Source organism: Furipterus horrens, unplaced genomic scaffold (assembly GCF_987537825.1).
Source record: "Furipterus horrens unplaced genomic scaffold, mFurHor1.1.pri manual_scaffold_1, whole genome shotgun sequence".
NCBI lineage: Eukaryota > Metazoa > Chordata > Mammalia > Chiroptera > Furipteridae > Furipterus > Furipterus horrens.
This window is the reverse complement of record NW_028327171.1, coordinates 190310032-190337250: the sequence shown is the minus strand read 5'-3', so window position 1 is coordinate 190337250 and position 27219 is coordinate 190310032. Positions and strand designations below refer to the sequence as shown.

Genomic DNA, 27219 nt, shown 5'->3' with positions numbered 1-27219 from the left:
AGAAATAATGCAGCAATGTAACTACTGGCGTGGATGTCTGTACTTGAGGTTGTTCAGTGCCAAGGACTATCTGGATCACCAGCTATCCAGTTTTCTTCACCTGTTTGCTATGCCAAGATCAATGCATTACTCCTAACTAGAATGAATATGAGGTGTTTTTTACAGAGAAAATATTTTATTCTTAAGATGCCAGAGAATGTAGAACAACTTTTTGAAATTAAATAGAGGCTTTGGTCTATAAACGGACTATTTATTCCTCCAATGTTTATCTCTTAAGTTAAACTTTTAAGCACAGCCTTCAGGATTTCAGCTTTAAAAAAATTCAACAATTTTTTTCTTTAGATATTTTTAAATGGTTACGCTTGACTGGAAATTCCCTGAAATGCAACAGTTCCATTATTTGATAACTCTGTAGCACCCCAAATCCATTCATTACACACATTTAATATAGTTCCAAAAGCTGGACTAATACAATAAACATTCTAATATGTTTGAAGAAATATTGGTTCCTCCAAAGTCTGCAAAGAAAAGGATTCAGTAGATTTTTTTATCACTGTCTCCTCTAGGGCACTATACATAGTAGGCACAAGCAGTTGAGCTTTTAATTTAACCAAAGTTCTTACTGAGTTATTAAATTGACAGTGATTTGAGTGTATTTGTAAAGTATCCTCATCCTTTTCTTCAGTTCATTCAGCAGTCTGACTGTAATCCTAGAGTAAGGATAAAAGGACTGTAAGTGCACTGGAAAATTAAAATGATTGAATTTATGGCTAACTGACCATGGTTAAATAGGAGGGAAAAGTGTGGAGGGGAAAGGGAGTTGGAAAACCTTTCTGATCCACACCAGATTTCATACAATATGCGTAAGATTATGTTTAAATACAAATTCACTGCAATTCAAGTTTTTTAGACCGAAGCCAATTATAAATTACTTTGAAGTTAAAAAGTACTGATTACATCTTCTAGATTCCACTTAAAGCCAATTGAAAAACTAATAGGCTGGTGAGTAGGTATACTTTATATACGAGGAAACAAATTACATTATATGAAAAACCATAGCAGAGCATTTACCAGAATTCTCACAGAAAGGCTTATGAACTTATTTTGTATGGCACCTGTAAACAGCATCTTGAGGAAAGTTTTTACAAAGGTAATTTAGCAGCCTCTAAAAAACAATGCACACCAGAACTCTGACAAATATGTTACAGTGAGAGCCCAACAGTTTTGCTATTTCTTGAAAGCAACCTAATTATGACATTAGCTGCATCAGTAAAACTTCAATACCATTTACAAAGTGTTTTCCCCAACTTTAAATAAATCACTCTTCTTGATATGCAGTTGATTTTTACAGATTAGAAGGAACCCAAAGGCCTCTATGATACATTTACAATCAAGAATCTCCTAAGACCCCCAAAGTCAATGGGAAATTACTTGACTGATGCCTATGGTGGGCTGGGGTGTAAAGCGTAACTGTTAAAAGATGGGTGATTAGCAGAAAATAAATATTCTCTATTTCCTAGGAACCCTGGAAGAAAAAATATATGGATCTGCATGAAGATATGTCTGTCCACTCCTCTTTAAAAAAGAAGCACCAGGGTATGCATTCTCAGTGGGGGTAATATCACCTCCAAATGGGATCCCCCAAAAATCCTTACTCTTAATACATAAAACAGATACAATACACATACATCTTATCTATAATAAAATTTATTGGGGGGCTATTAGAAAAGTCTAAAAAGGCTTTCCGGGGGAGGGTGATATGAGCTTGGAGAAACACTGAATTAAAAGCCAATCTCTCAGTCACATGCATTTCCTCTCACCACCAATACTACGCTGTGTCAGAATATCCTGTGGTGGTCTCGGTATTTGGAGTTTTCATAAGAACATCATAATAAATATATTTAGGACAGTACTCCAGAATAATTAAGATTAAGAAACTATGATCAGCTCTAAATACACATTTAATCATGGTATCTAAGAGACTTCTTCCTTTGAAACTGACACCAACTTAGGAAAATCAACATTTATCCAATCATACAAGTACAATTTTAACATCTATATCAAGAATTACATATTTGAGGCCATCAGTTGGCACTGGGAGCTGAGTTCCAAAATTATCACTTAAAATTCAAAATGAAAATCTTCATTTTTCAGAAAGCATTCCCTTTCTTTATACTGTCACAGGTGATATCCATTTATTATAATATTGTAGTAAGTAAACACTACTTTGTCATTATGAAGAAAAAAACTATGATCAGACAAAGATCATAATGTAGTTCTGGAAGACTACACATTCTTTCACTATACACAGTATATAATAGAACAGAGTACACTTTGAACAGCAGTAACATGCAATGATTTGGTTGTAGAAATATTTATGTAGTTTCCACTACATCAGAATTCTGTGTAGGTGTTTACAGTTTGGGAGCTATAAGGACAAAAAGAGCAATTATTTAATGCTTACATAGTAGAGACACCTGAACGTATAACATACAGTTACCACTGGACATTAACATGGAACTTACAAAAAAATAAGAAGACTGACCTATATAACCTAAGTGTAAGGATGGACTTTATTTTTTTTAAAAAGTCTTTTGAGGACTACAAATTACAAAGTAAAAGCAGATTACTACGTAGAAACCTAGTGAATACATTTTGTCTGTGCATGAAAACTTGATCAAAGTTATTCATTTAACAATTTTACCCCATTCCCAATGTATTAGTAATAATGCTCTTCTTAAGGTTACTGTACAACTTTATTTCAAATTATACTACACATTATTCCCTCCAGATGCTGTTAAACACTAAATTCTTGGCTCATTAAAATGGCACCTCTGAAAGGGGCAATTTCCATTCAGTCTCTGGTGGCATTATTCCAAGCTAGTTCCTTTCAACAATCAAAACTTCCAAAATCTTCATGTGTAAGATCAAGTCTTTCCACCCAAGTGTGGCCATATTTTGTTTTCTACTGACTACATACATATATAGATGGGCAACAGCAAGAAAAGGCAAAAATTAAAAGGCAGCCATTAAAATAAGTGAATCAATTGTATAGAAGAGATATTTGGCTCATGGTAATTAAAAAAAAAAAAAAAAAAAAAAGGCAACTAAGGTAAAGGCATTTCCTTTACTCACACTATTCCATGAGTCCTTTCCTATCAATCTAAGTATATGACAAGTGTTAAATTTGTTAAATGACAAGACTTTTCTAAGGTACAGTTGAAAAAGGTATGAAAGGAATACCCATTTGTTTTGCCTGGGAAGATACAAACTGAATACAGAAATTTCTCAATGGGAAAATGCTCAACTTTCTTCTTCCCACCACCTCTGCCACGTGCAATATCCCAAAGACACCCCTTTCAAACTTTTCTCCATGGCTTCACTAAGGAATGAAAACCAGGGAACAAACAACTGAGCTCAAGAACATCTAGGATTAAAAATATAAGGAAATAATAACATGGAAGTAATGGCCCAAATACTCAAGATTCATGTTAATGAATTCAATTACTGTATATGAGGTTTTCCTGGATGAGGAGGGCTTTGGGCATACCAAATTATCACACAAATCATTACTTTTTGAGACTTTGGATACTTTTACAGTTTAATTTGCAAACAAAATTTTTATAACAAATTATTTTTAACCAAATCATATCTTGAAAACTATTTATATAGAAAACCCAGGAAAAAAAGTGAACTGTTCATTACGGAAGGCTTTAAATTACATTATTACAGTAGAAAATACAGGAGGTAGAAGATAACTGAAAAGACTAATGCAACGTTAAGATTCAAATCTATAGCTCCTGTAGCTACTTAAAACATGGTTTTAGAAACTAAACCCAACATTTCCAGTAACCATAGAAACAGTTAAAATAAAATTTGCTATGAAAGCCCTTATATCATGCTTGATATAGGGAGGTAGGAAGATGTAAGAACCAGGACACATGAGACATGACATTTTATCTACAACTCCTGTTTGCTTTACTGAGGGCGTAGTCTCAAAATTCAGTCACCTTCTTCAGCTTCAGACTCAGATTCTAGAAAAGGGGGAAAATGCAGTCAAGCATTATATAATATCAGAAAACAGAAGTTCCCATTTATGACTGTAAAGCTTTTTATTATAATTAAGGGATTTTATTAATGCCCTACTTAAAAGACAGGGATATTCAAAAGTATTCATTTATAAGTCTCAAAATTCATAAGTAGTTGTAAGATATTCTCAAAAATTTCAAATTTCCTTCTAAGAATGTTTAATATTATGATTACCAAAATATTTCAATAATTAAAGTCTAGTTTTCCTCGCCTGCCTTAAATAAACTTACAAAAAACCTGTACTCTAGGTACAGAACAGGATCTGAACGAAAGGCAGCATGTTTGGTGGACAGCCTGCAGATGGCCACACTACAACCAGTTCTCAGGCTTTGCCAAACTAACTGCGCAAAAGACTTACCTTCTTCAGCATTTTTGAGCCACTCCACAAACTTTTTCATTTGTTCAAGGAAGACACTTTTCCCCTTTGCAACATGTGCATCTTTATACCACTTCAGAATGGGTTCTTCACTCAGAACTTCAGCTATAAAGAAGAGAATGATCATTACATTTGGGTATTTTCATATACTTCTCTAACACATAGCGTTAGAAGCTACCTAAGGTACAAATGCCTGCATGGCAAAAAAGATCTCACTGAAAAAAGTAAGTCTGTATACAACATTCTCTTAATTGCTTTCTTCAACAAATTAATTTTTAAAGAAAAACATAAAAAATAAAATGAGAGGATATTAAAAAAACTATCAACTTGTTGCTAAAGTATGAACCTACTACTAGGAAAAAAACTAAGCCAGGTGATTTTCTCAACTGAAGGCAATTTTACCCCTCAGGTACATTTGACAATGTTTAGAGACATTCTTGACAGTTATACTACTGGCATCTATTTGGCAGATGCCAGGGATACTTTAAAATACTCTTCAACATATAGGACAGTGACCTACAAGAATTATTTGGGCCCTGGCTGGTGTGGCTCAGTGGGCTGAGCTCTGGCCTGTGAACTGAAAGGTTGCTGGTTTGGTTCTGGTCAGGGCACATGCCCGGGTTTCAGGGCAGGTCCCCAGTCATGGGGCGGGTGGGAGGCAACTGATTGATGTTTCTCTCCTACTCTTTCTCCCTCCCTTCCCCTCTAAGAATTAAATAAAATCTTAAAAAAAAGTTATTGGGCCCAAAATATCAGTAGTACCAAGGTTGAGAAATGATCAGGGATATTTGATAGGTAATTTGTTAATATTTTAACAAAAATATTTATTTGAGATAGCGGAAGGGAGGGAGAAAGAGGAGAAACATCAATCAGCTGCCTTCGCACATGTCCCAGCTCAGGACAGAGACCAGGGACCAATCCCACCACGTAGGCATGGGGCCTGGCCTGGAATCAAATCAGCGACCTCTCAATAGGCGGGACAATGCCCAACCAATGAGCCACACTGCTCAGGGCTAATCGTCAATGTTTTTAGGCATCAAAGTGGCACTGTGGTTTATTTAAAAAAGAAAAAAAGTCCATGTACTTTACAGATCTATCCTGGAAAAATTAAGAATTAAATAATTATTTCTAGAATTTATTTCTAAATAATCTAAGTGGCAGCAAATAAATAGGGGTACACATACTTTTAAGAAACCTAAACACAAGCAGATAATCACTGAAGCATGGACTACTTGGAGTTCATTACCCCATTCTTTCTTTTTAAATTTTTATTGATTTTAGACAGAGAGAGAGAGAGAGAGCGAGAGAGAGAGAGAGAGACCAACTGAGCTACCTGGCCAGGGCCCCATTCTTACTTAAAAACAACAAAAACAAATAAACAAACAAAAAACCCATGCAAGTCAATGGGAGACAACTCAGTTCTGTGATTATATAGTAAAATATTTTAGTGAGCTGGTGTTCAGACAACGATTCTTTGGAATTTTGTCTTCACAAAATTGAAATTTTAAATTACCTTTGTAAAAAAGCACCACTATTTTCTGGAAGGCTTTCATGAAATGAATGTTATCATAGCAATACTCCTGAATCTTCAGTAATAGAGTCAGCTCTGACTGACCTTGAGTAGTGAAGGCAGCAAGGAGAGGGCTGTATTGCTTTTGAAGAGAAGGGAGAAAAGATTTAATCATTCATTCTGCAGACCAACCATTATAAAATTTCTAAAATACAGAACTCATCTTTTACAACCACTGTGAATTATATTCTATTTAATGGAAATAAACAAGCAGTAAAGCAGAAAAATCTGCTAAGCATCTACATCAAATAAGCAATTGCATCAAGGATTCCAGATAACTGTCAATACAATGTTTAATATTTTAGAGGAAAAAGAGGAAAATACTTCTATTTTCCAATAGTCTCTCAAAAGCAAACACCAAATTACAGGCTTACGCTACTTCTCAGCAAGTATTCATTTTTAACCTGTGAACCAACCAAAGCCCAAATCAGACTTTTCAAAAGGTTACATCAATAATTATGTTGTTTGTCTGTTTACTGGTGAATTATCCCCAGGAACCACAGATGCAATAAATGATCTTAGAAAAGCACAGGAACGGTTCACTTTTCCCAACGTAAAAGCAGAATGTTCTGTCAGGCACAAATCTAATACCTTCAAGTGCTTGATAGCTTGCTCTGCTACAAGCTCCTCTTTTTTGTTCCATTCCACGGTGCTCATTACACTGGACCAGATTATTCCAATGACAACGGGTTCTGGGATGTTGTTTTTTTTCATCTCCTCCTTGACATACAAAATTATCTGCAAAAAAATCCAAATTTAAACAGAAATCATATGTATGTATATATTATATATGCAGATACTCCATACATCAAACTTAGAACTTAAAAGCATAAAAACTTTTCCATGCAAGTAGCAACAATCACATGTGTACCACATGTAATCAGAGAGCTTTTAGTATTGGAAGGGATGGACCACATATAAACAAAGAACTTTTAGAACTGGAAGGGACGGACCTCTAGTTCAAACCTTATTTTACCCATAGGCAAACTAGCTAGGAAAGGGTTGATATGGGAACAGGCCTGTCCACCAGCTTATACCCTACAAAATCCCCAAGTGTTATAATTTCCGGATACTAAATATGGAAAAGACTGAGGCAAAGCCCCAGCATAATATTCTATAGCTATTAAAGCCTACTCTGGTGAAATACTTAAATTTTCTTTCTTTGCTAGAAACTTGGCCATATATAGTTTAAACAAAAATATCTTACATCCTTAAATGGATCACCACGGGACATCTGTTCTTGAAGTTCTTTCTGAAGTTCCTTACGAGCTCCTATGGTTTGCTGATTCCGAACATATTCTGAAAGCTCTTTTAAACCTGCCTCAGTAAAGTACTTTGTGAAGTGTTCAACGCTTTGTTTATTGGCAGGAAAAAGTTCCTGAAAGGAAAATTTAATCTAATTAAATGATCTTTAAATCAGATTAAGAAAAACTCTTTTCTTCACAGATTAAAAATGACAAGTTTCCCTTATTATACTTTCCTAGCAAGAATGGGAAAAAAAATGAAAGAAGTTACAAACCATCAGTCTGTTATCCATGCTGACTTTCCGAAGACTTGCAGCTACTGCATTGATGTCTTTTTCATTTATCCATGATTTAAAGAGCTTTACAGCAAAAGCTGCTGAAACCCCTACAGAAGAAAAGAACACACTTAACAGAAGGACCTTCCTGGATTCAACCACTGCATCTATTTCCTCCCTCCATAGTTCAACCACACAGGATTACTCACTTTATCCCCACACTTACTTCTGACCGTCCCTCTGCTACTGCTTACCATTTAACTCCAGCTTCTCTATTCTATCATTTGCTGGTTATGTATTCTTAGTCAAGTTACTTAAATTGTTTTCTAATGTGTAATAAGAAGGTAAGAGTTCTCACAGGGTTGTTGTGAGATTAAAATAAGGCACATTAAATACTCAGTACTCCTAGTAAAACAAAAAAAAGTTAACCTTTTATTACTGTAAAGAATAATTTAACTATAGAAATCAATATAGGAACTTATTTTCCTTATTAGCTTGACATTTTCCCCAATGGTACTTCCTCTATTAAACATGTTCCCAAGTCTCCCAACTGGAATTAATCTCCTGGGTTACCATGGAATTAAAATTTTACTTTATAACCACAATGCATCTGGACCTTGAATATTTACTATATGCCTAAGCAGGCCATTAACTCTGGATGCCAAAAGTATACAATAAATGTCTAATGAATTTAAATGAACCTATTAAATTTAAGGATAGTTAAAAAGACCACTACATAGGTCAAATCTAGATAAATGATATCCTATCTTTTATATCAGTCCATCTTTCATGCTCTTATCTATCCTATCCTCAAACAACTAAAGACTGTCCTTTACTAAGGTTAATTACCTTCTTTAACCAAATTCTCATTATAAAGGCTATTAAGAATGGATGCATTAAGTGTTCCATTAGCCAGAAGAACACCAGTCAACATAGCCAGCTTGTTCCTCTCCGACTCCGAAAAACCCTTTAAGAACAGCAGCAGCTATAAAAATAAAATAGTTATGGGTTAAAAGAACAACTTCATCATATAAAAAGAAGCAATAAAGAATACTATATTTGTTACAAGTATGGCCTCTAGAGTACCATCCAAATTTGTGTCTGTTATAATACTCATTAACTGAGTGATCTTATTTATGCAAGTTAACTTCTGTGCCTCAGTTTCCTCATATGTAAAGTGCAGATAAAACTTGCCTCACAGGGTTTTTGTAATTACATGAGTTAATAATTAGAAACCTTTCTCCAGGTATTTGCACCTGCAATGTACCTGATACTCTATAAACGTTACTAAAAGCATTACCAACCAGATTTTCTATGCACCTATACATAGAACATCTAAAACTCAAATAGCAAGTATGCTAAATTTCTTTCTCAGTGTGTTTAGCTCTGATCCTCTACCCTATATAATCTTCTGAACAAACCCCACTTTGAATTTTAGCCTTTTGCCACTTGTTTGTACACAGAGCTAAGCAAATTAAACTAAATGATTTAACCCAAAACTACATTTCAGAGACAGCCTACCTAAATATCTAAAATTATCTCAAACACCCAGGCTGGGTAACTTGGTTAGAGAATCAACCTGATATACCAAGGTTGCAGGTTAAATTCCCGATCAGGGCACATATAAGAATCAACAGCCCTGACTGGTGTGGCTCAGTGGATCGAGTGCGGGCCTGTGAACTGAAAGGTAGCTGGTTTGATTCCCTATCAGGGCACATGCCTGGGTTGTGGGTCAGGTCTCTGGGTCCCCAGTTAAGGGTGTGTGAGGGGTAACCGATTGATGTTTCTCTCCTGTATCAATGTTTCTCTCCCTCTCTCCCACCCTTCTCCTTTCTCTGAAAATAAAATCTTAAAAAAAATAAAAAAAGGAGAACCAACCAATGAATGCATCAATAAGTGGAACAACAAATTAATGTTTCTCCCTTCCCCCACCCAAAAATCAATAAATGAGATTAAAAAATAAAATAATCTCAAACATTATGGAGGGTCCTCAAAAAACATACAAACAAACAAAAAACACCCAAACCAAAACAAAGAAACAAAAACTAAAAAAAACCTACCAGCCCTAGCTGGAAAGCTCCGTTTAGAACATCATCCCATACAACAAAAGGCTGCAAGTTTGATTCCAGTTGGGGCGGATGCGGGAGGCAACCAATCGATGTTTCTTTCACCTCAATGTTTCTCTCCCCCCGCCCCTCAGATTCTCTAAAAATCATTAAATATATCCTCAAGTAAGGATTTAAAAAAAAACAAAAAACACTTCTGGGTATTTATCTGAAGAAACTCAAAACACTAACTCAAAAAGATAGACGCATTCGTATGTTCACTGTAGTGTCATTTACAGTAGCCAAGATACGGAAGCAACCCAACTGCCCATCAGCAGACAAGTGGGTAAGAAAAATAGCTGTGGTACACATATACAATGCAATATTACCTGGCCACAGAAAAAGAACGAAACCTTACCACTTGCAACATGGATGGACTTAGAGGATATTATGCTAAGTGAAATAAGTCAGAGAAAGACAAATACCATGATTTCAACTTATATGTAGAAATCTAAAAAACAGAAACAGACTCATAAATACAGAGAACAAATTGATGGTCGCCAGCTGGGATAGAGATTGGTGAGAAGGGAAAGTGAATAACAAGTACAAACGGCAGTTACACAGTTACATTTAAAATGATCTCAAATCTGTGGCAGAATTAAGTTTTAACACTCCATCTCAACCTACTGTTTTCCACAAAGCATACTGCTCCTCATACCTTTTTTACTTCATCTTCAAAACCCTTCTCCAGGTATTTGTAGCGCCTGATTAACTTGTTAAAAACCTATGAAGAACAGTAAGAAATTGAATAACTTCATGTGTACAGATTCCTAATAAAAAGATCTAGGTTGGGGCCACCAAGATTTCTCCAACAGTATCCCTAAAACAGCAAGGAAGTGACCCTTTCACTAGATATGTTTATAGGCTGTTTAACCCTTTGAGTGCCATGCCTAATTGCTAAAATTCATGTGAGAAATGCCAGGCTATTTTGCTGAGAAATGCAGTTTATGAAAAATGTCTATAAAAAAATTATTGTTCATAATAATTTGCTGAAAATTTCACGACATGTAAATATTCTCTTCTTTGTAAGCAGTGTTCTTTGATGCAATTTAGCAAAAAATTTATTGCACTAAAATTATTTTAAAACAATTATTTTAGAAAAAATAAATTCTCTCCTTCAATATGGCTTTTGAGGTATAATATATGGCATAATATAAAACTTATGATTATAATTTGAAAAAACACATAGCAACATGGATAACAAGCAAGAAGTATGCCAAATATTGCATAAATTTTTGAAAGAAAAAACTTCATAACTTATGAAAAAAGAACACAAACGGGATTCACACTAGAGACATATATCAATAGATATCAACAGTGAAAAAGTTTATAAAGAAAATGCTAATGCTACACTGCGAAGCAATGAAAATGTCCATTAGCAAAAGCTTCCTTATCCCGCACACTGCATAGTTTTGATGATTATTGCAAAGATAAATAAAATAAAAGACCATTTAAGATGTAAGTAAAAACTGTAACAGAATTAATATGTCAGTATTTGAACAAGTGTAAAAATCTGAAATTTGGATCAACATGAGAAAAGGTTGTATCAATATATAACCTGAGGTACAAAAAAAAGAGAACAAAACATAAAATACGAATTATTCCATTGTTATTTACTTTTATAGCCATCAAAAAACGTTGCTGGGAGTGACGCTGGCACTTTTGGGAAAATTTGTCAGCTTTGCTCACAGCGACATTGGCACTCAAAGGCCTAAACGAGCTTGGGAAGAGACTGTCAATTCCCAAACCCTGCAATGTACCAATGCAATTTTGTTAACGCTTTAATAGCACTCTGCGATAGATTTTTATTGCCAAATATTACAGCAAAGACAAATTACTGCTCAAATATAAGTCATTTATACATTTGTAGGATATTAATAAAGATTATAAGTTACACCTTCCTAATGACACAGATAACAGTATGTTAGATACACTTGAATTCTTTGCTTGCAGTAATGCAAATATAACTATATATGAAAGCTTCAAATAAGATTTTGATTGGTAAGCTTATCTGCCTATAACTCATTAACCTTTTGAAGTTATATGCAGAATAACTCGATGGAAATCATGATAGGGAACTGATTTTCCTTTTTCAGTTTGACTTTTTTCTTATGCATTAATTTCAGAGGGACACACAGGAAAGGAAGAGCTAATTCAAACTTTTTCTACTTGTTTTCCTCAACACATTTTGAAGTTTCCAATTCATCATGTTTCACCAAGAACACTGTCTCAAATCTTCAATTCAAATTCCTTCAATCTTCTCCCTTCAACCTCTTAAAAGTAGACTTTTCCTTAAACATTACTCAGATGGACAGTAGTTAACTGAATTATTATGTTAAGTTTTATTTACCTGAGCAAATGCTTGCATGGTCTCTAGGTCTTCTTGTGCTGCGAACACACAGACATCTGTACGCATCATGTCATCTGCCAGTGTACCACCTGGGGCTAAAGCATATTTTATAAAATACTTGCAGTGACCTTCATTTAAAATTAGTAATCATTTCAATCTTGCTTTTTGTGAAGTTTCTCATTATAAAATAAAATGAATATTGTAACAGATGATTTGAAAGCAAGTCAATTTCTCAGTACGAACATGGGTAGGTTGGTTCAATGTTTGAATAAACTGATACAATTTACAGGAATAAAATAACCCACTTTAGTAACACAATGAAACTTGCTGCATTAATCATTTAATCAATAGTGCCAAATCTGTCACTCAAGTAGAGATGTTCAAAGCTGGTTTTGATATATAACTCTACATATAAAAAACTACCCTTCAAGCTTCCAAAGAGACTAGCTATAAAAATGCACAAGTTAAATACTTTTATCTTTTAGATATATTATAAGTATTTATGGATAAAATGATGTTTGATGTACACTTTAAAATATGGGGAAGGATGAAATTTGTTAATAATTATTGAACTTAGGTAACAGATCAGAAGTTCATTATCCTATTCTTTCTAAGATATGCTTGAAAATCTCCTTAAGTAAATGTTTTAAAAAGAACTTTATAAACAGGTTTACTAATAGCAGTATTATGAATAGTAGATATATTTATTACAAACTGGTAACATAACAAAACAAATATTCATTTGATTAGGCACTAGAATATATGTGAAGTTCCTGGTTCCAACCACTAAGCAATTTTTTGACTGCATACAAGTTACTGAAGCCTTTCTAGGCCTCCATTCTGCGTGGTATATACAAATAGAGATCTAATTTTGTCAGCTTGGCTATGAGGGTCAATACACTACTACCATGAAAACATTTTGAAATATATTATGAGAGCTATGGCAATGAAATTACCAACATCATTTGAAGATATATAATTAAGTAGTACATTCTGAAAAAAAAAAAAGTACATTCTGTTAAGACATCTTGAGCTGTTGAGAGTAGAGGCAGGAGTTAGGTTAAAGCAGCCCTGTCCAACAGAAATTTGAGAACCACATAATACTATTTCAAATCTTCTAGTAGTTATATTAAAAATAAAGGGTGAAATTAATTTTAATGCACTTTAACCCAACATATCAAAATAGTTTTTAACATTCCGGTATTCAAATTATTGAAATGTCTTACATTATTTTTTTAAAAAAACTGTCTTTAAAAATTCTATGTATATGTTACACTTTAGCACATCTCAATTTGGACAAGCCACATGTATCTAGTAGCTAATATATTGATGACTACAGGACTAGAGGTTTCAGGTGAAGTCATCCCCAAATGTTATGATTCTGTAATAGACTGGAAAAATTCTAAGGGGTTAAAAAAAAAACAAAACAAAGCCACCCTGATATGGCAGGTTTGTCAAATAGTTCATATTCTGGATTCTAATAGTCTTTCCCATACAGCACACTTTCCACAAAACCAGACACTTACCCAGCATTCCTCCGGCCACCAGAATGTCAAAGAGTGTTTCTGCATATCGGCGGTAATCAAGTTTTGCTCCAGAGGCATCAAGAAACTTTGCTACTGCTTCCAAATCAGTACCAGTTTCAGTTAAGCCTTGAATAATACAGTCTTGAAACTGAGTAGGGTCAAACCTCTCTTTTTCATCTGGGGGGAAAACCCCAAAACATTTAGTTTTAAAAGGCCCATGAAACTACCACCTTATTAAGTTATAACCACTGAATAAGTTAACTACATTCATCACAATTTCATTTATTTCAACAGCTGGAAAAAAACAAACATAGCTATATTACCCAAGACCTGGAACACTAACAAATAAACAGGAGACTAAATACACATTCTGTGCAAGTTCCCCTCTCCTAGTGCAAGGCAGGATTGCTCAGGCACAGAACTGTAGAGCTATTCCTCCACGATTTTTTCACATAAGTCTCATTAAGTGAGCTGAATAAGCCAGTGTGTTCCTACTTCCAGGGGACAATTTCCATCTGGAATGTTCTTCCGTTACCTCTGGACTTTTTCGAAATTTAGGTCAACCTCCAAAGCTCAGGTAAAACTTATTCCTGAGTGAAATTTTGTCCAAACACTGGAGCTGTTGATTCTTTTCTTTAAATGCCCATAACACTTTATATGCTTTAAAAAAATAAATCACTCCTGCCCTGGCTGGTGTGGCTCAGTGGACTGAGCACTAGCCTGCGAACGGAAGAAGTCACTGGTTTGAGTCCTGGTCAGGGTACATGCCTGAGTTGAGGACCAGGTCCCTGGTTGCGGGCATGTGAGAGACAACATCTCTCACACATTGATGTTTCTCTTCCTCTTTCTCCCTTCCTCTCCCCTTCTAAAAATAAATAGGATCTTTGAAAAAAAAAAAATAAAAAGAAATTTAAAAAAAAAATCACTCCATTGGTTGTTATTCATTTCCAATATATGACAGAAACTGCAGTAAATCTTTTGCTTCAATTCTTGTAACAATCTTGGGAAGTAGATCTTTTTGTTCCCACTATTAAGAAGGAAAATTGAAGGCTGGAGAAATTAAAGACTAGTAGCTAAGAGCAAGTGTTCTCGAGTCAAATTGCCTGATCCAAATCGTGATCACCATCATTTAACTGTCTGAGCAACCAGTCTCATTCTTTAGGCATAAATTTTCCTATTGTAGATGGTGATTAAGAATAGTAACTATCTTATAAAGTTGATGTGAATCAAATAATAGAAATAAAATAGAAAGCACTCAGTATCCTGGGTACACGCCTAGCTTTTATTCAATTGCTGTTACGGATTCTATGATAAGAGTTTGATTTCTCTTAAATTAGATTCCACCTTAATGTTCACATAGCATGAAGGTGACCAACTCTTTCCTATTTGCCCCAGGACTTACTTTCTTTTTATTTTTAAAAAGTGTTAATGTGGATTTTTTTCTTTCTTCTGTTCTGTTTTTAAAGATCTTATTTACTTATTTTTAGAAAGAGGGGAAGGGAGAGAGAGGGAGAAAAACATCAATGCGTGATTGCCTCTGGAGCACCCCCAACTTGGGACATGGCTTGCAACCCAGGCAAGTGCCCTGTCTGGGAATCGAACCAGTGACCCTTTGGTTCACTGGCCAGCACTCAATCCCCTGAGCCACACCTGCCAGGGCAGGACTGTCTTGTTTTTAGCACTGAAAGGCCTATGTCCTGGGAACTCTATTCAGTCCTAGATAAATAAGGGTGGTTATTCACCCTACCCAAGACCCAATCATCAAGAATTAAGAGGGCATGAGTGATCTCAAACTGGAAGCAGGAAATTGACATCTCTTCCTGATGCTAACAATAAAATGAAGGTGATGCCAGCAATCCAGACTCAAGAGGACACAGATTCTTCCCTATTATTGCTAAACTGCCCTGGTTCCAAACTTCTGTTCCTCCTCTTGAGAAAAATCTACTGGCTTAAATGTAAATTAATCTGCAAAGACTAGAAACAAATCTCTCTTTGGTCTCCCCACTACAAGGGGACAGACTAATTTAGAGATTACAAAAGACTGTGTAATATACATCTCAAAGCGTCTCTACTCAAAGAGTAAAAAAACAAAATTTATAACCATTAGTTGACCCAGTTCTCTTTTTCTTCAAAGTCTCATATAGAATAAGGTCGATATGTGCTTTTAAGCAACACTGAAAAGTTTTGGGAACATGTTCAGTCCAATACAAAATATACCTGAGACCACTAAGTTTGTATCACTAGTGCAGTAGTGCCTCACTACACAATTCATCTAAGTGCCCACTAATACAGAGACCATCCATATAATTTTAGTATTTTTCTTACTGAGCCTATGAGAAATAAAAAAACAAAAACAAAAGAACACCAAAACATCACAATGTGAACTCTGTTCCATAATTAACTTCCAAGGGTCAAGTATGGATTTTTTCTCAGGAATCTTCACAAAGTTTGAGTGAAATCAGTGATCACATTAGGAACTCTTTTTACAAATGAACCTTTTCCCTCAAGCAAAAATGTGCTTAAATGAAATCTGCCACTAAAAATGTAGCCCATATGGTTTGTTTTTGTTTTTTAATTTTACTTAGAAACAGTAAGGGTATACCAACTAGAAATTCAAGTTCCTTCCTGGTATTTTCTCTTAAGGCTTAAGTACTGAGCAACTGCCAGCCAGAGGAACCAAGATATGTTACTCTGGAGGTTTGAAGAGAGAGTTTTAAAACATAAATTTACCTCTTTTTCTGGTTTTAAAACGCTGGCCTGATAGCGTTGGCTTTTGCTGCTTTTGATTATTCATAAAAGACACCCTAGGAAAAGAAAATAAGGCCTTAAAAATCAGTGCCATGACATTCATTTTGAAAACAACAAAGCATCAACCCTCGTTCTAGTCACACGTAAAACAAACTGCACATTCTGGACAACACACGCGAGCAGGCAAAAGTAATTACTTTTGCTTTAATTAATTAATTTCAATACTTGTATTTCTCCCTGCAAGAAACCCTTTAAAGATGTGAAGTACACTTTCAGGTGACCTGACGGTCCCAGTGACTGGTGGGAAATCACTCAGCATAGACTTTTTTGGTTTCTTCCTCGTTCCTCTTTAAATTCGCCGACACCTTGCACTACCTAAGCACCACACACGGCTAACAGAGATCACCACCAGTCAAATGTGTATGACCGTTTTAGGACACCGTCAAAAGGCGAATACTCTCTTTGCAGGGGCCCTTCCCTCAAATCGTACCTGTGCCCGCAGGGGCCGCTTCACCATGCCCGCTTGCAAAATTGGCAGCGGGCCCAGCCAGTCTCCCTTGCCCCATACCCTACAATACAAGCCTCCTCCGAGGGCACGTGTCTCCTTATCCACACCCTTCCCGAGCTTTCCGCAGGAACGACAGACAGCCCGCGACCCCGCCCAGGTTCCCCGAGGTCCCGGCGGGACACCGCAGGGGGCAGGGGCTGTTCCTCGTCCTACAGCCCCTTCTTTACTGACCCTGTTGTTGATGTTGGCAGTCGCCGCACTGAGCCGACCACAGGCGCCGAGGCGCTTCGCGCCGGGGGCCCAGTCGCCCCGTACATCCGCCCGCCCGCCCTCCTGCAAAAGCAGCTGCGGTGGAGGCGGCCGCAGTGGTGGTGGTGGCTCCTCTGCCCCGCCCGCCGCAACCCCCCACGCGTACATCACCCAACAGAGGCCGCGGTGGCTTTGTTACCCAGGCTGGGCACGGCCAGAGCGGGGGATGCGCTGTCTCGGCCACTGCCTCTGCCTCAGGCGCGGCGACGCACCCCAGGGGTCCACATTGGCCCCGGACCTCCCAGATGAGGAAGCAGCCCCGGCCCTTGAAAACTGACTCTGGACCCGGCCCGGCCTCATGCGGCGGCCTCCGCTCGGGCTCATCCAAGCAGGGTTGCACAGGGCCTGCTACCTCCCTCACTCTTCTGCCGATAAGGGGCCGCAACCTCAACCCCAAACATGAGGGCACCAAGCCTCACCGAATTTAAGGCGAAGAGAAAAGGGCCAAAAATTCCAGATGTGGCGACAACTGCGGCGGGATCTCTTCTGCGACCGGAACTAACGCGAGGAGGAGGGAAGAGGTACCACCCCCGCCCCACCGGTCCCCTATCGCGAGATTTCTTCCTCTGGCGCCGTGCCCCACCCCTCTTCTTGTCCTGAGCCTCTGCCTTTTCCATTTCTTCGGGCTCGGGACAGGAAAGTAGAAAAAGGGAGGGAGGAGGATTTTTCAAGCCTTTTTAAAGATTCCATTATTGAGTTCCAGGTTTCTCGGACACTTATCCTCGACTAGCCTATTGTTCTCTCACCGTGTCGTTATCCTGTCTCTTAGCACATGGAAGAGTTAGAACAAAAATTCCCCATCACCCTCACCAGCTAGCGGAAGTTGGACACCTTCGCCCCAGCCCCAGTACCTAACCCCATTGGCCCCCCACCTCATGCGCCGGAAGTTGGAAGTCGAAGCTAGAAGGCTGGGCCGGGGGTGGTGGTCGTGGTCTAATCCCTTATTTGCTAGATGCTGAGTTTGCTTAAGGTTCCTCCACCTGGCTTGGCCTGTGCTCTGGGGTGGGTTGGTAGAACGAGCTCAGACTAAGTCCAAAACGAGGCGACATTGCTCTTTGATGCTTGGCGGGTGGGGTCCTGCACTACCTTCTTAAAAGCGAGGAAGATCCAGGTGGAGGGTTCAGGAAGAAATTATAACCTTGGACTGTGACCACAAATCCTTGCAGTAGTCTGTCATTTTCTCCTGAGTGCGGTAGTTGTGCGGACTTGGAGAGTGTCCAAATCCTCTGGAGGACTTTTAAAAATACAGATTGCTCCCCCTCACCCTCAGATTATGAAGATCTGGTATAGGACTCAAGAATATGCATTTCTAACTAGTTCCTGGTGATGCTGATGCTGCTGATCTAGAGACCACGCTTTTGAGAACCACAGGGTAGGAGGCTGTATCCATCAGAGAACTGGGGTGGGGGGGCGATAAGATAATGTGCATGAAGAGCACTGTGGACATTATAATACAGTACAAACAAATGAACAGTGTCTCTGGAACCTAGCCTCATGTTTTTATTCCCTCTTTGTACCTTAGTTTGCCTCTCTATTGTTTCCTTACTTTCCTCCTACCAGAGAAACTCCCCAAACAGGGTTTGTCCCTAAAATCACTTTCCCTGGATCTTGTTCCTCTTCTTTATCAAACATTTTGGTAAATTAGTCTATATAAATTAACTTGTTTTCCTTAACTACCCTCTCCCTACCCCACCCCACCCCTGTTCCTCCCAACTTCAGGGAAAATGACTTTCTCAGCATTCCTAACTGAAATTGTTGCCAAATCCAGTAATTCTCTCAGTACTCACCCTCTTGGCTTCCTCTGAGCATTTAAGACGTTACCTGTCTCCTTAAAACTTTACTCCAAAGGTCCTTGTTACCTTTCCCACTACTCCTTGTTGGCTCCTCTTTTTTGTACCTTTCTCTCTTGTCATGCTTTCTTACAAGTGTTGACTTAAGAAATGTCCAGATTTATAGAGAATTTTTATAAGGGTTTATGTGAGCCAAACTGACAACATATGTTGGGAAGCAAAATCTCAAGTTCTCTAGAGAATGACAGTTTTGAAGTTTCTTTTATACATTTGGCATGATGGAGGGAATGAAGGAAGATTATGTGAAAGTGAGAGAATGTAAAGTGGGGATTGGATTACTGGAGGGTTAACAAGAGTATATGCTTTCTTGAGGGTGATTACTTCTTTGAGGGGTCTGGAGAAGAGAATTGCTTCTCGAATTTCAAAAATGTGTTAACCTAGATGTGGAAGAATAATAGATAGGGCTGGCCTAACCTTTTACTCAAGGAATTATAGACCTGTGCATGACTACCCACCCCACATGGCAGCCTCTTACGTTCCCAGGGATTTAGCTTTTATTTCCACTTAAAAGAATACCACATTCATTTACTGAATTGTTAAATATTTATTGAGTCCAGACTCTGTGCCCTTCCAGGCTGAGCAAACAGCAGTGTGAAGGGCCTGACCTGTTAAAGGAACCAAGAGGCTAGTGTGACAGTCTAGTGGGAGATGAGATGGAGGTGAGGAGCACAGGGAAGCCTTTTCCCCAGAGCCCTGATGAAGCAATGTAACAGAGTGGGGTAGGTGTCCCCACAGCTCATAGTTTTGGGGATGAGAGAAGGAGATAATACAGCTTTTAAGGTACTTTGCATATCTAGGCGATTTGATAACTAGATAATAGCTGTGCTGCAGTCCAGAGCAAAAGGGCTGCCGACAGGCTTAAGATACTTTTCATAACAATGACGTATGGTGCTCTGGGACAGCATTTAAAATAAGTGAGAGGTAGGCAGACATGCTTTGTCTCCTTCAACAAACATAAGAAAGATTATAGCAACCTCAAAACTAAAAACAACCAGAACTATAAGAAAATTGAACTGCATGGAAGTCCAACAAAGATATAAAGAAGTAATACTCATCGAGACAGGTAGGAGGGGCCAGAGCCGGGGCAGAGAGAACATGGTGTGGCAGCAGTGGTGGTGGCAGCAGCTGTGGCAGCAAGGCAGTGGCTGTGGGGCTGTGGCTGGCCAGATGAAAGAGCTGTCACACATTATAAAAATAGGAACACCTGGAGAACAATCCCAGACCAGACCACGTGGCTCACAGTTCTAGCACCAGGGAAAGTAAAATCTCATTGCTTCTGATTGTGAAAACCAGTGAGGGCTGGGGCAGCAGAAGAAACTGCCAGTCACTCAGCAGAGTCTGTTTGTTTAGAGGCCCCCACGGTCCTAGAATGTCCACAAACCCACCCACTCTGGGAACTACAACCAGCGCAACAGCTAGAGGGGCACCAGTACCATACAGGAAGCAGGTGAAGTGCCTGGGAAAAGGGACAAGTGCTAAGCAAGTGGCATTGTTCCCTCCCAGACCCCTCCCCCACATACAGTGCCACAATGTGGTGAAACGGGTTTGCCCCACACTGACTGATACTTAAGGCTCCGCCCCTTACAATGTAACAGGTGCAACAACACTACCTAAGACACAGAGGCAGACAAACACAGGAGCCTGTCAAGATGAGGAGACAGAGAAGTATGGCCCAAAAGAGGGAAAGGGTCAAGGTTTCAGTGGGAGAACTAAGTGACGAGAAGATAGCCAACCTAACAGATGCAGAGTTCAAAACACTGGTGATAAAGATGCTCACAGATGTGACAGATATGCTTGAGTATGGCAAATGCATAAGGGAAGAACTGAAGGCTATGCTAAGTGAAAAGAAGGAAAATCCACATGAAACTAATGGTGAAGGGAAGGAAGCTGGGGTTCAAATAAACTATTTGGAACATTAAGAAGAAATAAACAGTCAACTAGTGCAGAATGAGGAAACAAGAATTGAAAAAAAAAAAGGAGAGGCTTAGAACCTTTGGGGCAACTTTAAATGTACAAACATTCAAATCATAGGGGTGCCAGAGGAGAAGAGGAAGAGCAAGAAATTGAAAAATTATGTGAAAAAATAATGAAGGAAAACTTCTCAAATTTGGTGAAGGAAATAGACATATAAGTCCAGGAAGCACAGAGAGTCCCAAACAAGCTAGACTCAAAGAGGAACACACCAAGACACATCATAATTAAAATGCCAACAATTAAAGCTAAAGGGAGAATCTTAAAAGCAGTAAGGGATAAGAAGAGAGTTATCTACAAAGTGGTTCCTATAAGACTATCGGCTGATTTCTCAAAAGAAACTGCAGGCAAAAGTGACTGGCAAGAAGTATTCAAAGTGATGCAAAGCAAGGATCTACAACCAAGATCACTTTATCTGCCCTTCCATTCTAAATGGAATGGAAGGGCAGATAAAGTGCTTTTCAGACAAGGTAAAGCTAAGGGAATTTATCATTACCAAGCCATTATTATATGAAACGTTAAAGGGACTTATTTAAGAGAAAGGAGAAGATAAAAAATATGAACATTAAAATGACAAAAAACTCACAACTATCAACAACAGATTCTAAAAAACAGAAACAAACCAAGCAGAAAGTCAGAATAGGAACAGAATCATAGGTATGGGAATCATTTGGAGGGTTATCAGCTGGTGGTGGGGGGGGATGGTGCAGGGATCAAGAAGCATAATTGGTATGTACAAAATAGTGGGGTGTTAAGAATAGTATAGGAAAGGGTGAAGCCAAAGAACTTACATGCACAACCCATGGACAGGAACTAAGGGGGGTAGGATTGCTGGAGGGAATGGGGTACTGGCAGAGGGGGGCAAAGGGGAAAAATTGGGACAACTGTAACAGTGTAATCTAAAAGCATACTTAAATAAAATAAAATAGAGATAAAAGGGAGAAGCCACACAGTCTGAAAGGGTGTAGACGGGAGTTGGCTAGGAGGTCTGGTGTGTAGGAAGAGAGCCATGATATAGCAGGCAGGCAGCATTGTAGGAGAGCTGGTCCACCATGGGAGAGGGCCATGTGGGCAGTGTGAGTGTGGAAGAGAACAGGAGGAGTAGCCATGAGGAAAGAGCTGTGAGCCAAAAGGGGATTTAGCCATGCTGCCTGTACAGGAGAAGCAGCTAGACAGTTTGTAGTGAGGATTCCACCATGTGGCCTGGGCTAGTAGGAAAGCAGGCATGCTGCTGTTTTGATTGTTCCTGCTCCAGCTGACTCCGAAGCAACCATGGACTTGTCTTGTAGTCCTGGACTCCATCTGGACCTTTGGAACTCGGAACATATGAACTTCACCGTGATCCAGTGTAACACAGCACATGCTCTCCTAAACTATTATATGGAGGCTGATGACAACGTACCCATCCTGAAGGAGAGAGCTGGCAGATAAGGAATTGGGAATTATTGAGCTTGGTTTTGGCTTCTTTTGGGGAGCAAGGGAAGTGCTGCGTCTCGTGGGAGAACAGGACTCCAAGCTGAAGTGTTCCCAGCCCTGCCCCCCACCTCCTCCACCCAGATTGGAATATTGTAAATAAAGACCTGTTTTTCTCAACACTAATTTTTAGGTCATACACCAAAGTGCCATGTGAAGGTGCCCTGCTTTGCTCAGTAACAGCAGGAGATAGAATAGGAATAAGGAAGTCCTGAGACACTCCAGCTGTTGTCAGTCAGCCTCCTGATTTCTGAGAATCCTCTTGTGGCACCTGGCAAGGAGCCACACTTGCACACCAGAGCTTCAGTTGTACCTCTGCCTCATTATCCCAAATTAGCATTGTGGTTTCCTCTCTGTGGGCAATCAAGGAGAATTAGGAGACACAATGAAGCCTGCATCCTTTCAGTGAAAGGGAGCCATTCTCTGGTCAGAGGTGGCCTACTCTTATATCTTGGGACATATACTTTTCCTAATAAATTTCACTTGCTTCACTTAACTCTGTTTGTGTAGTTTGTTCGGTTCTTTCTTTGTGACCAACAAGAGCTTGGACCCCGTCTCCATCTACAACACCAGTCCACACTATCTGGTATCTCCACTGAACGCCAAAAACTAAAAACATTTAGTACTATTTACAGTATTACTCCTCTCCCAAACAGTTCTTTCTCACTTCTTAAGTCTGTTGAAGATAACCATGTTTCACTAATAAAAATATTAGCTATTTTTATATATAGCAGGTACATGCATCATGCATTCTTCTAAGCACTTTATTATATTAATCTTATTCCTCAAAACTACCCTATGATCTAGAAACTATTGTGGACAAAAAGGGTTCCTACAAAAAATAACCTCACCGGGTCATATGATCTTAAATTCCTAAGTGGGAAGGTCATGATAGGTAGTCACAGCTAAAGCATATAACTTTTAGTAAAAGGTTTATCTTTGCCTTAAGGAGGCCCTGTTCATTGTTCTTGTGCATCTAGCTTTACACACCTTTGAAATAAACTAACCACCCTCAAGAAAGCACATAATCTTGTTAACTTTCTTGTTATCCAATCCCTGCCTTGCTTTCTCTCTTAGTGTAAACTTCCTTATGTTCCCTCAATTCCAAGCGCATAAAATAAACTACAGAACTGTCATCCTGTGGAGCATTTGAGATCTTGCTTCCCAGAAATTGCCATCAATTTGGGCTCAAATAAACTCTTCTATATATTCTCTGCAGGTTTGGAGGTTTCTTATGTCAAAACTATTACGAGCCCCATTTTATAGATAGGTAAACTAAAGCATAGAGAGGTCAGGTAACTTACCCAAAGTCGTAGAGGCAGTAAATGGAAGAGCTTAATTTAAACCCAAGCAGTCTGATTTCACCATTATAATATACTGTCTTGAGACCAAGATCTTATTTATCTTTGTTAGTGTTATGCAAGACTTTGTTATTAAGACTTCAAGGCTCAGTTAAGAATTCTGTAATTTGTAGCCCTTGCAAACTCCAGTATGTAAATAATGTTTTTGGTAAAATAATGGCAACATTCAAGACAATGTGTTATGATAATAGTATTTTGAGATTTTTTTCATCATTGATAGGCCAGATTGGCTTTTCTACTTCAAATTAAGATTGATTTTATGAATGAAAATATTTTCTTAACTAGTCTTGGCAGTCTTTATAACATTTGTGTAAGACTGATATTATTTCTTTTTGAAATAGTTTAAGGAATTCTTCAGTGAAGTCATTTGGTCCTGGGCTTTCCTTTGTGGGGAGATTTTCAGTTAATAATTCAAGTACTTATAATCTGTTCAGGTTTTCAGTTTCTTTTGAGTCAGGTTTGGTAATTTGTATCTTTCTAGAAATTTGCCATTTCATCTAAGTTGTCTAATTTGTTGGCATAAAGTTGTTTATAGTATTCTTTTATAATCCCTTAATATCTATAAAGTTGTTAGTTATGTTCCTTCTTTTGTTCCTGGTTTTGGTAATTTGTGTTCTTTTTTTCTTGATCAGTATAGCTAAAGGTTTATTGGTTTTGTTGATTTTTTTCACAGAAACAAAATGTTTTGATTTCTTTAGTTTTTTTTCTATTTTTGTTTTGTTTTGTTTTGTTTTGTTTTTTTTATTTCATTGATTTCCACTCTGATCTTCTCTCTTTGTTGTTGTGGTTGACTTCTAGAGTCCTGAAATGGTAGCTTGCGACAATTTTACCCAATTCTCTAGTATTTTTGGAGACAGGATTTGCTGATTATTATTCTTTCAAGAGAGAGCCATGAACTATCGTTAAGTAAACTTACCTGATGAGAAAAAGTAGAACCTTCTTCTCATGATGCATTTCAGGTTCGGCTCTCAAAATGCAGTATTAAAACTATCTTGGAGAATTTCTCAGGTATTTCAGGGGAAAAAAGTTTTCTTTTAAAATATAGCTTTATTTTTCATAATCTGGCCAGTACTTAAGTGTGGGAGACTGGTATGTATGATACGGAGGACTGTAGCTGCTGTGTGGAACCAGGACTGAAATATGGGCCTTTAAATCTTAACTGGCTGGCAAACGTGCTCCACATACCATACTGTCGGTCCCACACTCCAGAGGGTTTTAGAAGTAGAATAGGAATGCAATGTACTCTTTGAAGTTCATGAAGCTGGCTCTGCTCTGTGTAGACTCAAATTCCTATCAGTAGAATGTGAAAACAAAATGTTTAAGAAAAAAGAGACATCTGGACTTCTGTGATATGCTTGGTGTCTCACAGTCTTGCTACCTGTCTCCCAATGCTGATTTATGTTTCCCTTTGTTGGTACAGTACTCCCAACCATTTAGGGGAGGTCTGCTTGCTTACCCTCTGCATTTCTGCACATAGCAAACTCAATAAAAACCCTGACTGAGAAAAAAGTGATGAATGATTTTCTATGAGAGACACTCACCCTTCTCTTTCCTCAGATAATTCGTCTCTGAGTCAGTTCTTTCATCCTCACTGAGGGATCTGCAGGATCATATACTCTCGCGCTTATGGCTCTAGCCTCAGAAGACATTGTACAATAAGGCTGGCCCACAATACAGGTTCTCGGTGCTAGGTGACTCATTATAGGAAACCCTGATGTGAAGTTCTCCATCAGTTCTCTATATCTATTACTTTGTATTCAACTCACATTTTTAAATACATAAGTTCCATGGAGAACTTTTAGAACACAGGTAAAAAGGCTTCTTTTTATTATGCACATATATTGTATCTCCTCAATGTTCATGGATGTGAGCAACTTGAGAATAGGATGTGAAAGTTGAAATAATAAGCTCCTAAACTGTGATTCGTCTAGTCTTTGGTTAAAAATATAAATAAACTATTGTCACAATTATGTTTGAAAGGCCTGGGGAAGAAAAAAATCAAGTACTTTACCTTTTCAATGTACTATAAGTTTGAATAAGCTTTGGAGAACATTTATATTCCAGCGATTTCTTGAGTACAAGGAACAAAGAGACCAAGCAGGTAGGAAAAGGTCTTAGTTAAATTGGCAAAGGCTCTGCTCTTTTTATATTTTCCATAAAAAGGAAGAAGTTTGCCCTCAGTTATATGTTTAATATTACTTACATTGGGCTGTTTGCTCAAAGTTAAACAAATTTCCTTATATCTTCTCCTGGAATGTAATCATCTAGTGGTTACATTTAGTGAATAAATTATATTTGTTCTAGGATATGAAATTTATTCATTTAAATTGTAAATAATTATGTTTATTGTGTAGGCTCTTCTGCCATAAAAAACAAAACAAAACTCCATATCTTGTGTCTGTTGGTTTTTTTCTTGCTAGCTGCCTTTCAGTATCTAACTTTAAAAATACTAAACCATGACTCTTATACAATATATACTAAACAAGGTCAAAGATATAGTCAATGAGCGAGCGAAGATGATAACATAAGTTCAAAGGAAGATATAAAGAAACTGATATGGAAAAAGAATGTCAGAATAAGATTGCAGTTAGGAAAAAAAAAAAATCTAAAAGCCAAGACAAAACTTGTTAATGCCCTACAGGACAAAAAAACCTGAAACCTTTGGGGTTATTTTTTCAAGTACATAGAAATCATTTGTAATCTGTCATTGTTCTACAAGTGAACACCTGTGTCAGTTTTCTATTGCTGCCATAACAAATTACCACAGACTTGGTGGCCTAAAACAATACAGGTTTAGTATTATACAGTTCTGGAGGTCAGATGTCCAAAATGGGTCTTATTAGGCTAAAACCAAAGAGTTCTGGGCTAAAATCAAAGTGTAAGCAGGTCATGTTCCTTTAGGAGACTCTAGGGGCAAATCCATTTCATTTCCTTTTCCTTTCCTTTTCCAGCTTCCAGAGACTGCCTAGCTTAAGACCTAACTTTTCAGAATCTGAACCCTAATAACTAGTAAATACATAGTTACATTTCCCTAGAGCAGTACTGTCAGTATGGTCCAATATAACTTTCTGGGATGATGGATATGGTCTCCATTATGCTATTTAATATTGTACCCACTGGCCACATGTAGCTATTGAGTACGTGAAAGGTGGCTAGGCAATTAGGGAACTGAATTTTTAAATTAATTAAATTTAAATTTAAATAGCCACATGTGGCTAGTGGCCACCATATTGGACAGGGCAGCCTTAGAGTATCAGATTACTCTTTAATGGTTTTATTAGTGCTGGAGTACAACATTAAAATAGCCCACATGTTTTTCCTCTTATTTTCAAGTTTTAGAAATTTTTTCTTAACATGTACAAGTGAAATAAATAGAGACTCCAACAGATTAAAACCCAATAACATTATGAAGCCTGATTTCTTTGCCAAAGAACTATAGCTTCTTCTTTAAAAAAAAAAAACAA

General features: G+C 37.9%; 1 protein-coding gene and 1 long non-coding RNA gene across 3 annotated transcripts in view; one reads left to right on the top strand and one right to left on the bottom strand.

Moving 5' to 3' along the window:
• Window positions 1-1689: 1689 nt before the first annotated feature.
• BZW1 (basic leucine zipper and W2 domains 1) lies at window positions 1690-17613 on the bottom strand. Of its 2 annotated transcripts, XM_090282352.1 has the most exons (12): window positions 17520-17613; window positions 16266-16339; window positions 13536-13712; window positions 12010-12104; window positions 10318-10383; window positions 8404-8539; window positions 7555-7664; window positions 7243-7413; window positions 6627-6773; window positions 5979-6117; window positions 4448-4570; window positions 1690-4034 (listed from the first exon to the last, which is right to left on the bottom strand). In XM_090282352.1, the coding sequence occupies exons 2-12, from the start codon at window positions 16327-16329 to the stop codon at window positions 4003-4005; spliced, it is 1260 nt and encodes a 419-aa protein (XP_090138478.1). In that variant the 5' UTR covers window positions 16330-16339; window positions 17520-17613; the 3' UTR covers window positions 1690-4002. The 2 variants fall into 2 exon arrangements, with proteins under 2 accessions (XP_090138478.1, XP_090138488.1); XM_090282362.1 differs by lacking the exons at window positions 12010-12104; window positions 16266-16339; window positions 17520-17613 and having other exon boundaries at window positions 13530-13684.
• LOC150022481 (uncharacterized) overlaps window positions 17459-27219 on the top strand; it is a 35266-nt gene continuing 25505 nt past the window's right edge. The window contains exon 1 of the long non-coding RNA XR_016512010.1: window positions 17459-17621. This is a non-coding gene — a long non-coding RNA (uncharacterized LOC150022481). The remainder of the gene's footprint in view (window positions 17622-27219) is intronic.